This window comes from Nothoprocta perdicaria, unplaced genomic scaffold, assembly GCF_003342845.1.
Source record: "Nothoprocta perdicaria isolate Ctin4 unplaced genomic scaffold, notPer1 scaffold_5, whole genome shotgun sequence".
Taxonomy (NCBI): domain Eukaryota; kingdom Metazoa; phylum Chordata; class Aves; order Tinamiformes; family Tinamidae; genus Nothoprocta; species Nothoprocta perdicaria.
The window spans coordinates 9046129-9061626 of NW_020455754.1; the positions used below are offsets into that span (position 1 = coordinate 9046129).

General features: G+C 44.8%; 1 protein-coding gene across 1 annotated transcript in view; it reads left to right on the forward strand.

Annotated features, from left to right (window-relative positions):
* ADAMTS2 (ADAM metallopeptidase with thrombospondin type 1 motif 2) overlaps positions 1-15498 on the forward strand; it is a 142839-nt gene that overhangs the window by 83669 nt on the left and 43672 nt on the right. Inside the window, exon 4 of the mRNA XM_026047546.1 lies at positions 8529-8731. Within this exon, the coding sequence (XP_025903331.1) occupies positions 8529-8731 (203 nt within the window). The remainder of the gene's footprint in view (positions 1-8528; positions 8732-15498) is intronic.

Genomic DNA, 15498 nt, shown 5'->3' on the forward strand with positions numbered 1-15498 from the left:
AAAGGATATAGTTAAGTTTTTTTAAATTGAATATTTCAGCTTATTATTTCTGATAGATTGCCAACAAGCTCTTCTCCTGTTAAAAACGTATTAACAAGTTATAATTAAAAAGTTCACTGACAAGCGAGTTGTCCCTCAGCCTTGCAGCCAACGTTATACCTTCTTATATATTTTTTTTTATATATATATATATATATACACACACCTCATATATATATATATGTATATTTTAATGGAAGGACTCTTCCTAGCCCTTACTAGGGGCAGACGTAGTGCATTCCCTTTCCAAAAGCTGATTTTGCTTTCTAAATTGAGAACAGAGTTGTCACTTAATACTAAAACATTTTTATAGTACTCTGCAAAGTGAACACAAATATGATTCTTGACCCCTCAAAGCTATATTTGTACTGACAGAGAAAGATGATATTGTCTTTAAAGTGCATAAGATAAATTCCTTTTTATGTAATTCTCCAAGGCTTTTTTACTTTGAGATGCAATGGGTCTGACTTTGTCCCTATGGGAGACTTCTCTAGAGCCTGCCRAAGAGTATTGTGTCCTCCCAGGTACATCTCATTTAACAGACAAATGACCTGAGTTTGAGGTTGCAAGTCAACCCGAAGGACAAGCCAGACAGCACTAAGTACAACTTGCTCATCAGTGATGCAGAAGAAGGAACCCTGCGAATATCCAGAGGGTCTGAGACGATGGTTGTCCCGTTGGAAGAAGGAGCAGAGATGGAAGGAGGCCCATGGAAACCCTTTTATTCTGGCAGTTGAGTGATACTTTTAAAAATTATTCTTGGTGACACAAGATGCTAAATTTTCACTAAGTTTCACATAGCTTAAAAAGAAAAAACCTGAAAATGTTGAAAAACTTCATGGCAACTGGTTTGAAACAAATCCTTCCCCTTTTTCACTTGAAGTGTCTTATATTTTTAAAGTAGTCTGTGAAATGAGATTTGAAGTGCTGTGTTTGGTGTCAAAAGAGAAGAACTTGATTTCAGATCAACTGAATCTTTATTTTTTCCTTCATTTTTAAAAAGTTTCAGTGTCCAAGTCCTTTTGACCCGAAAGGAATTAAAAATATCTTGGAACCGCCACAAAACAAAACAACCAAATGTTGACCTGGCTCGAAAGCCCAGAGATATTAATGCCAAATTTATCTTGAAAAGGGAACATTAAAGCCCTGCCCTGTGCGCTGGGTGATGGATTGCCTTGTGAAACTCCAAGCTCTGTCCGCCCGTGTTCCTGATGCTCGTGGCTCTTTGGGGACTGGGAATCACGAGGTGGGAGCAAACCTTGATCAGGACCTGGCAGTGCAGGGGAATTGCAGTAGCACCCGTGGCCACGATGCAGTTTCACCTTCCTCTTTGCATCCTCCTTGTTCCAACTTCTCCCTCCTGGTTTGCTGTCGTTTTGGTGTGTTTTGGTAGCCCCACAGCCATTCTCCTTTTCTTCCTCCTTCCCTTTCTTCTCCTCTCCCTGGGTTATCAGCATGGCCTCATTTAAGCCTTAACTCCTTATTTGCCCCAGCTCAAATTGTAGCAGCTTAAGCGGCCGAGATGTCACCCCTTGCACTGCTGATGCTGTGACACCTGAGTGATGTTCCCTGCTGGCAAAATTCAYGTTAAACTTCTCCTTCGTGCCTGCTGATTTCTGGTGTGATATTCTGAGCTTTATCAGAAGCTGATTGAACACGGAGGAAGTTCAAATCGCACGCGTTTCTCACCCAGGCATTTGGGAAATCTGCTTCCTACGCTTGTCTTTACAAAGTGAACAGAGCAGAGTGTTTAYAGTGTCTAATTAAAAGATTGTGGTGATTATATAGGAGCGCGGGAGCTGTTTGCATTGTCGTGTGTGGCACTATTTACTCTGCTGAGATTTATACTATGTTCGTTATAATTGACATTGAAGATGTTTGGTTGCATCCTCTACAACTTTGTGGGACTTTATCCCTCCCTGAAGAGCTCCCGTGAAAAAGTGATATAATTCGACTTTCAAAGGTTGCCAAAAGGAAAGATCTGTTGTTCTGTGGCTAAAAGGCACTGGAAAGATGCATGTTTGCTTCAGACTTGTTATTTTCCAAAGGCATTTCTAATGTATGCTTATCCTCTCTGTTTCATCTCTTCTCCCCACCTGCCTCCCCTAGAGGTGGGAATTTGAGGTTTGTTTACCTGTGTGTTCTTCAGTGTTGGCTACACTTTAATTAAACTTCATTTCCCCTTCTTGCAGAACAGGTGGCTTCTAGCRAGACTGCTGGTGTTTCCTGGTGAGCGGTTGTTGCTTAAGCCTTGCACTGGGCTTTGGCATTTCATGCTGCTCAAAATGCAAGCAGGATCGTGAGACACGTCACCTGCCAAGCCGGGGGGTCACTGCGGTGCTCTAGTTAAGGTGCTAATTTGCTGAAATTTCAGCGTGCTTGGAATAAGGAGCATGCCTTGGGACAGCTCAGTGGTGGACTTCAAAAGAGCCCGTAAGTGTTTCCTGGAAGCCTGGTGGGGAGAGGAGGAAAGTGGTGGGTCAGATCCAGACCCCTTGCTCAGAGCGAAGAGAAATGACTCTCCTTGGGACACTTGAGCATCTTTTGCACCTGTGGGTGTTGTGAGAGCCACCGATGCAGGGTGGGCTCCCCGTGACAGGTATCTCAGTGCGTTAACACTGCCACAATGCTGGGCACTGCCATGCTCGGTGCACTGATTATGCATGGCTGCAAATGAGGTTCTTGAGCAGGTTCTTGAGCTCCCTTCTGCAAGTGGCCATGATTCGTTTAAAGCAGAGCCCAGGCGTGTGCACCCGGAGCGGGCACGAGCGGCAGAGGCTCTGTGGGCACCGACTGAACCGGGGCCGCATGGTGAATCAGGCAGGGGACAGTTTGCAAGTGTCACATGCCAGAATACCGGCTCATTTACAGGGACTTGCCAAAATATCTGCAAGAGAAGCACTTTCCAGATGCCATCATTAAGTCAGCGTCAAGTGAAACTTAAAGGTTGACCCATAAATTAGTTTTCTGCAGAATAGCTTTCCCCCTCTTTATAAGCTTACTTTTAATTACCTGGTGGCACACATCTTGCTCTTTCAGCATTTAGTGCTAAATTGGGAAGCCTCTAATTGCATTAGGAAGATGGGTAGCTGAATTTTTCCTGCAGGATGTGTTCTTCTGGTAGAAAAACTTGGTGTTTCAGTCTCAAAATGCTCCATTTCAGCAAGCTCAGGATGGTTGGTTTGTGTGGCTGGTTTAACAATTTTCTTTCTTTCCTTTTTGACCATTATGTTCCAATACAAAAGTTAATAGTGTGACACCATGACAAAATATTTGAGCCCAAGATGTTCCCTTGTTATCGCTTCATCTTTCAGCCCTGTAATTGTCGGCCTTCCCCGTGTTACTCGTTGTCTAACTGCGGCCCTGTGGGTTGAATTGAGTTTTTCAGGTTTTCAGCCGTGTGTGACACCTTTTCTTTGCCGTGACGTGCTGGAAAATATCTCCTTGACAACCTCCTCTCCATGGTTATTCTTAGTGCCTCCTGGCCCAGGCCTCTCCCTGGCCATTGTTCCTGGGATAAGCGGTGCAGCCTGGGGAGAAGACTCATCTGTCATTTCTGGAAGTTCCTCTCCAGCACTTTGCTACTCGGTAGCCTTTGGCTTCGTTAACCCGTGTGACTGCAGTCCAGGGAGACGCTTGAGCACGTGCCTTGGTTTGATGTTACCGTGCTGCGGTACAGGAGCTGATGGAGAGGACTGAGGTTGCTCCCAACCTGCCAGCTTGGATGGTCGTGTCACCTCTGTGCCATGTGACAGCAGCGATGTCCTTCCTCCTAACCAGGATTGTGGTGGGAATAACAAAGAGGTAGTGCTTTTGTAAATAGTACAGCTATGTGCAGCCTACTGGTGTGGTTAATGTGCATTCGTTCAACAAATATTCGTTGTCTTTGCCAAGGTGCTTGCAAGAATGCTCTACATGGGCGCAAATATATGATACTTTCAATGCAGTTAAATACTTTGAAATCCTGTGAAGAGGCAGGGCGCTCCTAATGGGATCATGTGCTTAGCAAGGCACGCAGCCCCACAGTTTCCATTTAAATTCCTGCTCCTTTGCAGATAAGGGCTGGCCTAGGTTTCGTAACCTCTTTGAAGGTACCTGTTGCATATTTGCTGTGTAGACCACACTAGTGCAGTCTTGCTTTTGGTTTATGTGGAAAAGTGGAAGAATTTGAATGCACACCCAAAAGAATTTGATAATTGCTCTTAAGTGAGGATTYAGCTCGCAACAGCCACTGTGTTAATCTGTGATTGCAGAAATCTCATAATCCAATGAAAATTGAGTTCCAGTGACCAGTGTCCCACATGTGACTTGCTTCTCTTGTATGGACCCTTTGCAATTTGCTTTCTCCTCATAGCAGCTCTTTTCCATTTGAGTTCACCTTGTTGGATTTACCTGGCATTCTTATGATAYATAGCATAAGGGTCCAAACACAGGCTCTAGTATGAAAAAGGAATTTATAAATTATGAAAGACCAGAGCGCTGAGCAGGAATGTAAAGGGGAGAAGGAAAGGCAGGTAGAGGACATTTGGAAAACTAACTGGAAAGCAAAGGGGATGGTGAGAAGGACTATAAAAAATGAGTAGAAATGTATTTTAAGAGCAAAATCAGGGAAGCTATTCATAAAGAAAATGAATATCTCATGTAGAGAACTGGGAGGCCTTCAGCCGGTTTCAGTTAAACGGCACAAAAAAAGCCAGTAGTTTGCAGCAGCCCCCGTGAAGGGACAGCAAGGCGGGAGCTGCTCCGGGAGCGTGGCCCGGAACGGGGCCAGGCGCGATGCGGCGGGCTGGGAAGGCTCTGCCTCGCGTGGCCACCACGGAGGCCCTCTGCGGCCAGCCCAGGTATCTGCCTGGCCCCGCTGTGCCGAGGGAAGCGTCTGCAGAGGGGAACAACCTGCGAATGTAGGCTGGCCAGTCTGGATGCTGCACGCTCTTCTTTCAGAGGAAATCAGTGGCTTGCTTTGCTGACAAGCCTCAGGTGACAGCTAGGGACAAATGCCCTCACTGAGTCTCCCAGTTGCCTGCCCTGTTCTCTGCTCTGCAACTGCCCCCAAATATCTTTCCACCTACCAGGAAGAGAAGGTTAAAAAGTGAGAAGTTGCATTATTGGGACATTAATGCTTCTATGAGTGAACAACCCTAAAGCAGATGTCGTTTAAAGTGAAGTAGATTGACCTGAGACTCTTAAGAACTGCACCTGTTTTTCCCTGAGCTTTGTGGAATGTGATCAGCAAGAAGCGAAGCAAGATCCCAGCCCACGCCWGCAGTTCTGGTGGGTGTCCCGAGGGCAGAGATGGGAAGTGCGGGGAGAGGCCGGGTTTTGGTGGCAGGCAGCTTCAGTAACTCGCAGCATCTGGTTGACCCTTGACTGCCAGAATGGATAAGGCAGAATCAGAAGATCTGCTGTAATTAGGTTTGTGTAAAGCATACAATAGCAAAGATTAACGAGCAAGGCAATATTTCCCAGAAAATAAGGTGTTGTCTGAGATCTTGACAGAGATGTCTGAGATGTTGTCTGGAAAATACCTGTAGTGGACAAGCCAGAGGGTCTAGTGTTAAGATTTTAATGTGGAGGTTGATACACACTCGATGATGGCTGGAAACGCTGCACAGGTTCACAACTGGAATGCAAGAGGCAATTGCAAGAGGCAGCAGGAGCGATGTGGGCTGGGATCCTGCCCCTTGCTTGGGAAGGAACAGAGCAGAAGGAGTTCGTGTGATGGTGGAAACAATTTGCACSTGCAGAGTACAAAGACCTTTTCTGTTTAGGTCTCCGTATGCTCTACGCAGTAATAAATCACAGGGCTGTCACAGCTGGGGACATCATCTGGTCCTTGAGTCAGCAAACGACAGGGATTTTGCTGCCTAAGAGCAGCTGGGATTGCTTGCCAGCGTTACCTGCAAGCAGAGATGGAGGACGCCCAAAAAATCCAGGCTGCTGCATCAGCCTGGGCTGCCTATGCTCCTCCTTTGGCAGAGGAGGACYCAGCCTTAACCTGCACCTTCCAGCCTCACTGGGCAAGTCGGTATTAGAGGCAGGCAGACAACCCAGCCTGCCTGCCTCCCGGTTTTGTGCTTTAACCACGAGCGAAGTTTTACCTTCTATCAACAACTTGGTCRCTTTTTCTATTGACCTGGAAGATGATCTGCAGTGTTAGGTGAAAATCACTGAAACGGCAATGATTTTTTTTTTTTTTAAGCTGTCTTGAAAGAAAAGGCAGAGTTTTGTGAGGGATCTGTGGGTGAACTGTTGCAGTGCTGCTGTCCTTTGATTTATTCTTCTTCATCAGCTCAGGAGAAAAATAAAATCCTGTCTCTCAGGGTTTAATTTTCACAAATGTGAACTTTTACTGGTAGGGACAAGAAGATTTCAAAACTGGCTATTGTTAGCCCTAGCAAATGCCATGTGTCTGCTCTGGGGAGATGGAGAACAAAGTTGGCACCAATAATTAGTGGCTCATGCACTGATTTGGCAAAAGCTGCTGAAAAGAAGCATCTGATGGAGAAATCTTGGGATGATTTAGTAAAATACAGTGCAGCCTGAGCTGACTTTTGGAAGGGTACTGTACAAAGTGCTGGGGTTGTTAGAATGGAGATAGCATGTGCAAAATGTGAAAGAGGAGCTTGGTGTCTTAGTTCTCCAAGTTATTCCCTTGTCTTTTCTGGCATATAACGATGCAAAAACAGAGTTAGCTGATGCAACTGAGCAAAGCTGAGATGTCATGCTGCGRGTTGATGGTCACATTTCAGATGTCCTGTAGATGGAACTGTGTTTTGCCTCTTCTCTGGTAAAGTAGGGACATTGGTTTTGTCACTTATGAGCGAACGTGACACCGGGATAACGTGGCGTGGGCAAATGAAAGCAGCYGTTTGTCGCCGCGAGGCGCAGAGGGTCTGGCCGAGACGTGAGCACCGGGGCACGAGGCTGCGTGCGGAGCTGCCCTTGCTGCCACAGAGAGGGCCCCAGGAAAAGGCCATTAGTGGGAGGCTGGGATGTGAATCAAAAGCCGTGCTCTGCTGACAGAGATGTCTCAAGCCAGGCCACTGGGYTGGGGACAATTCCAGCGGTGGCTGGAGCTGGAGTGACTCCTGTTGGCAGGGCTCTTGTARGTGGCACAGGGACAAGCATCCCTCCCAATCCAGCCCATAAAGCAAGGGTGAAGGCTGCTAGTGGAGGTGGSAACCCAGCTGTCTGGATGGGCCTCCTGGGCTGTCGCTGTGGTGGGAAGCTCTTGGGAAGCTCAGCGTCCCGCTCACCTTGCCCAGGTCCCAAGGTGAGCTCACAGTCATGTTGGTAATGAGCCCCAAAACGTGTTCATCTCCTCCAAAGCTGTCCTTTCTGATGTGAAAATCTGAATACATGAAGATGGAGAATCTACTTCTTTCATGGAGTTTCTTTGTGCTATTTCTTATATCCTCTTTGAAGGTGACAGCTCTCACTTCCTCCCTTTGCTTCCCATTATGTTTTCCCTGATCTAAGCACTAGAAGCCTTTAATAAATCCACAGTATTCTCCTGGCTCTTAGCYTCTCTGAGCAAATCTTCTTCTGCCATTCACTGGAATCCAGAGGTTCTTCCTGGGTCTCCTAAGGGCTATTGTAATGYAAATGATAATAATGATATTAATAGTAATCGGTGCTATTCTATAGGGTGAAATGTCAAGAGTCCATATTTTCGTGTTAATTTTTAGTATGCAGGAGCCACATCAAGTGGATCCCATTCTGTCAGAGAACAGGCCTTTTATATGGGGGCATTATTAGACTTAGTTAATAAAAGAGGCTATTACTGCGCCTGAAGTTTTTTGACATACAGTAATGCAATGTGACATGACAGATTTGCAGCGAAGGATGAAAAGCTGCTAAAAGAAATACTTGCRTGTAGCTACAGCTGACTCGGGCGTATATCTAAAACGTTTTCCCAAGTCATAAAGATAAAAAAGATTCATGTCAGTGCTCTTGATTCCCTTGTGTTTGTCTGGGAAAGGAGTTAGGGTGTCCAAGAGGTTGGACTGCTTTATTGCTACCTGTCTGAATATGAAAAGGTTATATCAGCAACTGYACTCGCCTTGAAATACAATCCTGGGGCAGGAAGATCAAGGTTTCAAGTGCGGTGCGTGTCTTTAACCGTGGCTCTGAAATTGAGGACAGAAGCAGTAGTACAAGGCCCCTGAACAGTCTATTTCTTTTACAAGCGTTTCTAAGTGTTGTACTGCAAACAGCTGCGTTGTTCTCCTCAGACGTGGGTATGACTTAGAAAAACTCTTAGCCTTGGGTTTATTACACAATGTTGCTTGTAGAAAGGGTTGCTTTGGCTTTCAAAGTGAAACCTTTTGGGTGAGATTGTGCCAAAACGTTATTGTCAAGCGAAACTCGGGCTGTTACATAACAGGCAGAACACAACAAATGCTGCTCCCTGGGCTTCATAGGGAGCTTCATGAGCCCTGCCTCGGCGCCTGTGCTGGCTCGTAACCCTTTTCTCTCGCTGGTTGCAGAGGCGAACCTCAGCGGCCTGGACGGCCTGGACGGCGTGCTGAGCCTTGTGGAGGAGCGGGCGCGGCGCTCGCGGCGGCGCTCCCGCCGGCACGCCACCGACGACGACTACAACATCGAAGTGCTGCTCGGCGTGGACGACTCGGTTGTCCAGTTCCACGGAAAAGAGCACGTTCAGAAGTACCTGCTCACCCTGATGAATATTGTGAGTACAGCACCACTGTTTCACTAAGACACCACAGATGTCCCATCCATCAGAACACACATTAAACGTTTTAAAAGTCCCACTGCCCTTTTTTCCTTGGCCGCTTTTTCTTCTCTTCCTTCTTCCCTTTTGCATTTCTAGGGAAGGCCTGGATTTTGCTCCTGAAAGTAAGTCAATTACAATGAGAGACAGAGAGAGAGAGAGACAGAGAGAGAGAGAGAGAGAGAGAGAGAGAGAGAGAGAGAGAGAGAGAGAGAGAGAGCCCTACTCAGGTGTTTGCGTGGGGTCACAGGGTAAGGATCCTTGGAAAACATTACACTTCAGATATATGTTTCTAAGCTTCCTTAGGAAAACATGGTTTTGGAGAACTGTGTTCAAATAAGGTTGTGCTAGAGACTTTGATTAGCTTATTAACTCTTAGAACTACTAGGTTAAATTCTTTGATTCCTGGACAATCATTTTAGTTCCCAAATGACCTAACTACTCTTTGTTCATACCATAGTAAAATATTATGCAGTATATCACTGAACTTTCTTAAACTGATCCAGAATTTACTCCATGGCTGACATCCTTTGGTTTCCCTAGTTAAATATTTGATCTTCAGAAACACTGTCTGTGCAACAGACTATATACTGTGCTAGTGATGAAAGCAGGCAGACACTAGAGAATATTATATTTGAAAAGAACATTTTTTTCTTTCTAAATGTCAGCACGGTAGATATGCCCATAGGCAGCCCTTTAGTACGCCTGTCAGTAAGCCAGGACACTGTTTCGTGGGGAAAAAAAGGATCAAGTTTTGAAGAATCATCTTTGTTATCTCAGAATCTAAATACATTTTGTTCTTTTGGCCAAAAATGAAGGAGAGAACCTCTCTCCGGAATGACTGTTAGCCTCCTGGTTCATTGACAGCTCATCCTGGGATCACTTTTGTCCTTCTCATTCTCCCCTGGAGCAGGAGGCTCTTCTGAATAAAATGCACTTCTGTAAGAACTTCAGTTTCAGCCAGCATGTTCTCAGTGACATGGAGGTGAGCAAAACGTGGTAGGTTTAACAGGCAGAATATAACTGCTGAAGTCTGAAAGAAATCCTAGAGGATGGGCACCTACAGGTGACTTCTTGGCATTGCAAGCCATGGAGGCAGATGTATAAAGAGAAAACAAGGCTCTCAAGTACATTTTGCCTGGGAAGTCTTTTTTTTTTTTTTCTTCCAAGATATGTAGTTTAATTAGGAGGCTTGTTTTCCTTCTTCCTTTACTATATTCTGTTAACAAAATCAAAATGTCACTGTTTTTCATTTTAAATGAGAAGTGGAATACAATTTAAGAAAATCCCTTGGGTGAAGTAAGTTGAATAGCCCTGACATTTTATAACAGTACTGCAAATACTTAGAAATCTGGACTCACATTAGAGTTATGAGGTACTTAGTGTATGCTCAGATGGCTGTAAATATATATATTCCAACAGGAAGGACATAGTGAATTCCATATATTTGTGTGGCTTGTTTGCTCCAAGGCTTGAAACAAAGTCTACAGAGAAACAGATGGTTTTCTACATCTCTAAATTAACAAGCCAAACAGGCCTAACCAGTAATGTGGCAAACAGGCTGAAATAAATGAAACAAGACTCTTTACTTATCATGTCACTTAAATCTATTTTTAAGACACAGAAAAAAGCATACAGTAATGGTAAAGAAGCCATAAATGTTCCAACTCTGGAATATACTTGCTCCTAATTTTAGCAAAGCATCCAGCACAAAAATTGTAAGAAATAACAGCTCTCAAGCATGCTGCCTCTGCAAGTGGTTTAGAAAGTGCAGCCTGTGTAACCGTATCCACGGGGCAGCAACAAATACCTTGGCATGGGTGTAAGTTGTTCTGTTGTGAGATCCGAGATAGCTTGGGGACTGCGGATATGTCCCTTCCCTTTGTGCCAACGTGTGGTGAGGCGCTGGCATCCCCAGGGCCCTTYGGGAGGCTCTGGGAAGCCGTTGGGAATCATTAAGATTGTTCCATTCTTTCTGTGTTCAAAACTCAGCTGGTTTCTGGCCACTGTTTTAGAGCAGAGGGACAGGGCGGGTGTGGAGCAGTTCCCTCCTTCTGGCTCTCCAGGCTTTGCTCTCAAGAATAGAGGAGTGAGATTTTGCTCCTGCAGAATGGGGYGCTTCTGGAAGAAGCACCAGGTGATGCTGGAGGTCCTTACCCTGCTGGTGTTGATCCTCTTTGATCCTTACCCTGCACGTCCCATCCCTTTCCCTCAGCTCCCCTTTCATGTCCAGGGAGGCTGCGTCTCCTCGCTGCCAGTTGTGCAGGTCACAACACAGGACCCCAGCCCTCTCCCTCCATCTGCACCTTGACAGCTCCTCTGGCTCTTGCCTTCATGTCTAGGTAGACGCAAGGAGAGTTTCTGTGTAAATGCTTTGCTTTCCTTGCTGATACTTGTTGTCCTCTCTTTTAACTCCTTGGTAAGTTCTTTATACCTCTGTTGTAGAAGAAGAGCCAAAGTAGAAACACTTGGGATCTCTAGTTGTTGAGGGTCATATATTTATGATTGGATACCTAGGTCTGAGAGTACCTGCAAGAGAACGGACAACTAGGGGGGAAAAAAAACCCACTGGAAAAATCTGGTGGGAGATCACATTATGGCCATCAGACTGCAGGTGCCCTAAAGCCAGCTTTCTACAACAGCAAGGCATTCAGCATTAAAACAAAGATTATACAGTAAGTAAAACATTAAAATAATAGTGGAAATATTTACTGGAGATAAGAGATTGGAAAAACTGAGTTTCTCTGGATCCAAAAATAAAATAAATCCAGGTGAATTCTCCCTTGTGCCCAAACTCCTGAAGGCAAAATTCTTTCTGTTCCTGTAATYGCTTTCCCAGAACCATCTCCCAGCATGGCTCCTTCTCCCCATTTTGCCTGATTCCACTGTGTGTGATGGTGCTAGCAGTTGTCCTCAATTAACTTTTCCCAGGGAACTTGGGTGGATCCCTACCACCAACCCAATCAAAACAATGTATTTTTTTTTCAAGCCAGTGCAATGACTTAGTAAATCTGTTTTGTGCTGCTTAAGTGATGTGTTATAGTCCACACCTAAAAGCCATAAAGTGGGGGGGGGGAGGGGGAATAAACACACACACACAGGGGCTGGGTGTCCTGGCTCTCTTGACTAGCTGTGCTAATAGTTATCCCAAAGTTGGGAAATTAAGTCAGTCCCAAACGAGCGGCGAGAGATGCCAGAGGATTTTTAACAGCTTGGGCTGCGGCCACGTATCGCCTGACAGCGCCAGCCGCTTCGCTGCAGTGAACGAGGCCTCTTGCCACCCCATTTTCATCYTCCAGTCGTTTCCTCCTACAGAAACCTTGGTTTCTCTTGCTCGCCCTGCTCTGCTTGGCACCGTGGGGGCATTCGGTCTGGCTGGGGAACAAATGCCATTGTTTTCACTCTGGAGCCCCTCGGCTGCCTCATGCTTGCAGCAGATTCTTCTGTGCATCGTACTGTGTTTCTTGCTGGGTAGGATATTATCTCGCACAGTCCTCTGTATTTCCAAGCTTGAGCCCACACATTGCACAGATTAACTGTATTTATAGTGTGCAGGAGCACTGCAGCAGAGGAGAGAGATTTGGGGAGGCATCTTGCAGCTTGTAGTCAACACAAGAACATGCAAAGCAATTTAATTTCAGTAAAAAGGGAAGGAAAAAAAAAAGAGAGATTTTATCTACTTCTACAAGGGTTTGGGAAATATATATATATATTTTTTAAGTGCTGGTCTGGAAGCATCTTGTTGGTTGTGAAACAAAAGGCTTTCTGCCTTTTGCAGACTGCAGGACGCTTTGGGGGCTGCCTGGGCGTTAGCGGGCTAAAGTGGGTATTGATGACAGCCAGCCTGGGGCTGARTCTCTCGCATGGTTTCTTGCCTGTCTTAAAAATAGTTTTAAGGATTAAACAGCCCTTTTGAGATGGCAGASCTGGGCTTAGCTGCATGTTTACCTGGCTGGGCCTGGAGGATTCACAGGGGTGAATATTTCACCCGCCCAGTCCAGTGTTCAGATGCACGTGCCCAGTGGGTGGCTTGATAACAGACTTGCTCAAGAGGCAGACTTAAAGGAGCTGATCTTAAAATATTTCTACTTTTCATAATAGTGAAGTCTCATGAAATAAGCTCTATTGCAATTTTTTTGAGTGTATCAGCTCCATCTGTCTTGACTTTAAGTTGGCAACTTTGATGCCTCTGTCTGTAACAGTGACTTTTCCCAGGCAGAGCCCTGCTCAAGCCTTTCCTTGTGTATCCTGCCTTCCTCCTTTCCCACAGCAATATATTGAAGCTTAAATCAAGCACCTTGTTTTCGAATGCTGCTGTTTTACCTCCTTGTGTATTTTCAGTAAGAGTTTGACTAAAAATTATGTACACTGCTTGATTTTTTAGATCATTTTGGGGGTGGGAGAAGAGGAAAACACCTGCATAATAAATTTTTTTTTTTTTTTTTTTTTTGCCAAAGACCATCTCCCTAAAGCAGTTAAGCACCTAACGTAATATTTCAATGGGAGATAGGAGTAGTAGGATTTAGGACTGTCTTTGGGCTACATTTGTCTGAGTAGTTAGTCATTTACCTGCCATTGAAATCGGTGGGAGTCATGCTTAAAAATTAGCCCTTGGGATTAGGGCTCTGCCTGCCTTCAAGGGAAGCTTCAGCTCCAAAGCAAATGGGTTAAGTGGTTTTTCATTTGAATAACTGAAATCAAAGGGAGCTCTGCAGCTGGGGGCCTGGGAAGGTCCMACGAGGTTTTCACCTGCCTCCTTCAGCACCAAGCAGATCTTTGTAAATGTGGCCCCGCGGCAGTTCTGAATGTGTTATCTGTCTCCTTTAGTGGGAGGTACGTGATACTACTGTAACGTGTGAGAATTCTGCTTTTTCATCTTTGGGTGATGAGGGATGAAGCTTTTCAGGTACAGAACAGCAAGGCCCAAATGAAAGGCAAGATCAGAATTGCCATTGATTTTTCACTAACAGTGGGACCTGCAAAACTTGACTGATTGGAGCTGAGGAAGTGGTGATCGAGTACTCTAAAGGTGAGCCCCCAAGTCAGAATCTTTTTTTTTTTTTTTTTTTTTTTTTTTTTTTTTTTTATCATGTTTTTTTTATTTCAGTTAGTATAAAACTACCTGGATTTTTTTCAAAATGGAATAATTTATAAGTACCAACACTCATTATGTCAAGTCTATTTAGTTCAGTGTGCACACTTCAGATCTGAACTTTCCCTAAGAAATCCCACAAATAACAATTGCAAGACCAGCTCTACTCATCTGAGGGAMTTCTGTTTGAATTGCAGATCGTTACAAAATTTTAATATGTGTGTGTGAGTTAACTTCTCTCTCAGATTGTTTGTTATAAACCAGTAGGTTTGGCTTGTGAGAGATTTTTGATGAGGCCTCAGGAGATTATTTTTCTTCATTATTTTCACTGCCATGCTGTAGTGGATGTGAGAGTTGTGCGTTATATTGGATGTTCTGTAGATCCTTTAGGAAATGCTCTTTCTGAACTCCTCACGGTTTTATTAATTTTCACATGGATATTGTTTCCAGCATCAATTAGGTGAACATTTCTTGTGATCATTAAATGGAAAATGCCTTGCCTGTTGTACACAGTGCTGGGCATCCCACAGCTTTGGGTATCATCCTTAAGGAAAAGAGTAATTACTGTGAAAAGAAAGTGGTTTTTTTTTTTTTTTTTTTTTTTCTCCTCAAAATATCCACATGAACTTTAGCTGCAAGGGGCTTTGGAGAGGTGACACTTGTGGTTTGCCTGATGGAGCAGGGCTAATTAGAATCAGCTTCCCAATTTTGGAAACTTTCCTAAACCAAACCACTTTAGATTTGAAGAGTTCACCTTATTTATTGCATTAACACTACACCCCATTGTATTAATTTCAATAAAGCCACTTAATTATTTTATGATAGTATAGCTGACTTTATTAAAGTAGTCTTGAGGCTGTAATTTAAACAAACGCTAATTCTTGCRGTGCAAACACTCTTTCTTTCCAGTGTTTAGAGAAATATCGCAGTGCTGTGATTTAGAGACAAAAAAAAAATGGGGAGTTCCAAGAGCCTGAGGGAGGAACTAAGAAAAATAAATTAGTCATGAAGTCAGAAAACAAAGTCTRTGACCTTTCTAAAGCCAGCGGCACAGCCGAGGACGCGCGAGGGCCCGTGATGCGGCACTGCCGCGGGCCTTGCCAGCACATCTGCTCCGCGGTGTGTTTTTCATCCTGATCAGAAGCAGCAAACTTGGACTTGGGAACATCCACTGAGCTCTCGCGTCTGCGAAGGTAAATCAGAGCTTGGGCTTGGTATTTACGTCCAAAATGCCAGATTTTTATCTCCGTTTTGCAACGTACATTGCCAAGCGCGCCTGTCCGGCCTGAGTTTCTGAGCCGAACGTAGATGTCTTCCAAATCTGAGGTCACCCTGTGACCTTTAGGTCCCAGCTGTGCGCTCTGCTTTCCTTATTCTGCCCTCGTGAGACTCAACAGAGATTTGCAGAGGGACGAAAGTTTAAAAAAAGGAGAAAAGAAAAAAAGAAAAAAAAAATAAAGAGAGCTTATCACCGAGAGGCTGGGTATGGCCTGGAAAGGGACTGGCAAGCCCTGGCTTTTCCTGGTGACTCTGTGACCAACGTTCCCCGCAGAGGCAGCGATGCACCGTTATGGCGATGGGATGAGGATGGAGCTTTGGGAATGGTAGAAATGTGAGGTTGTGATCTGCAGAG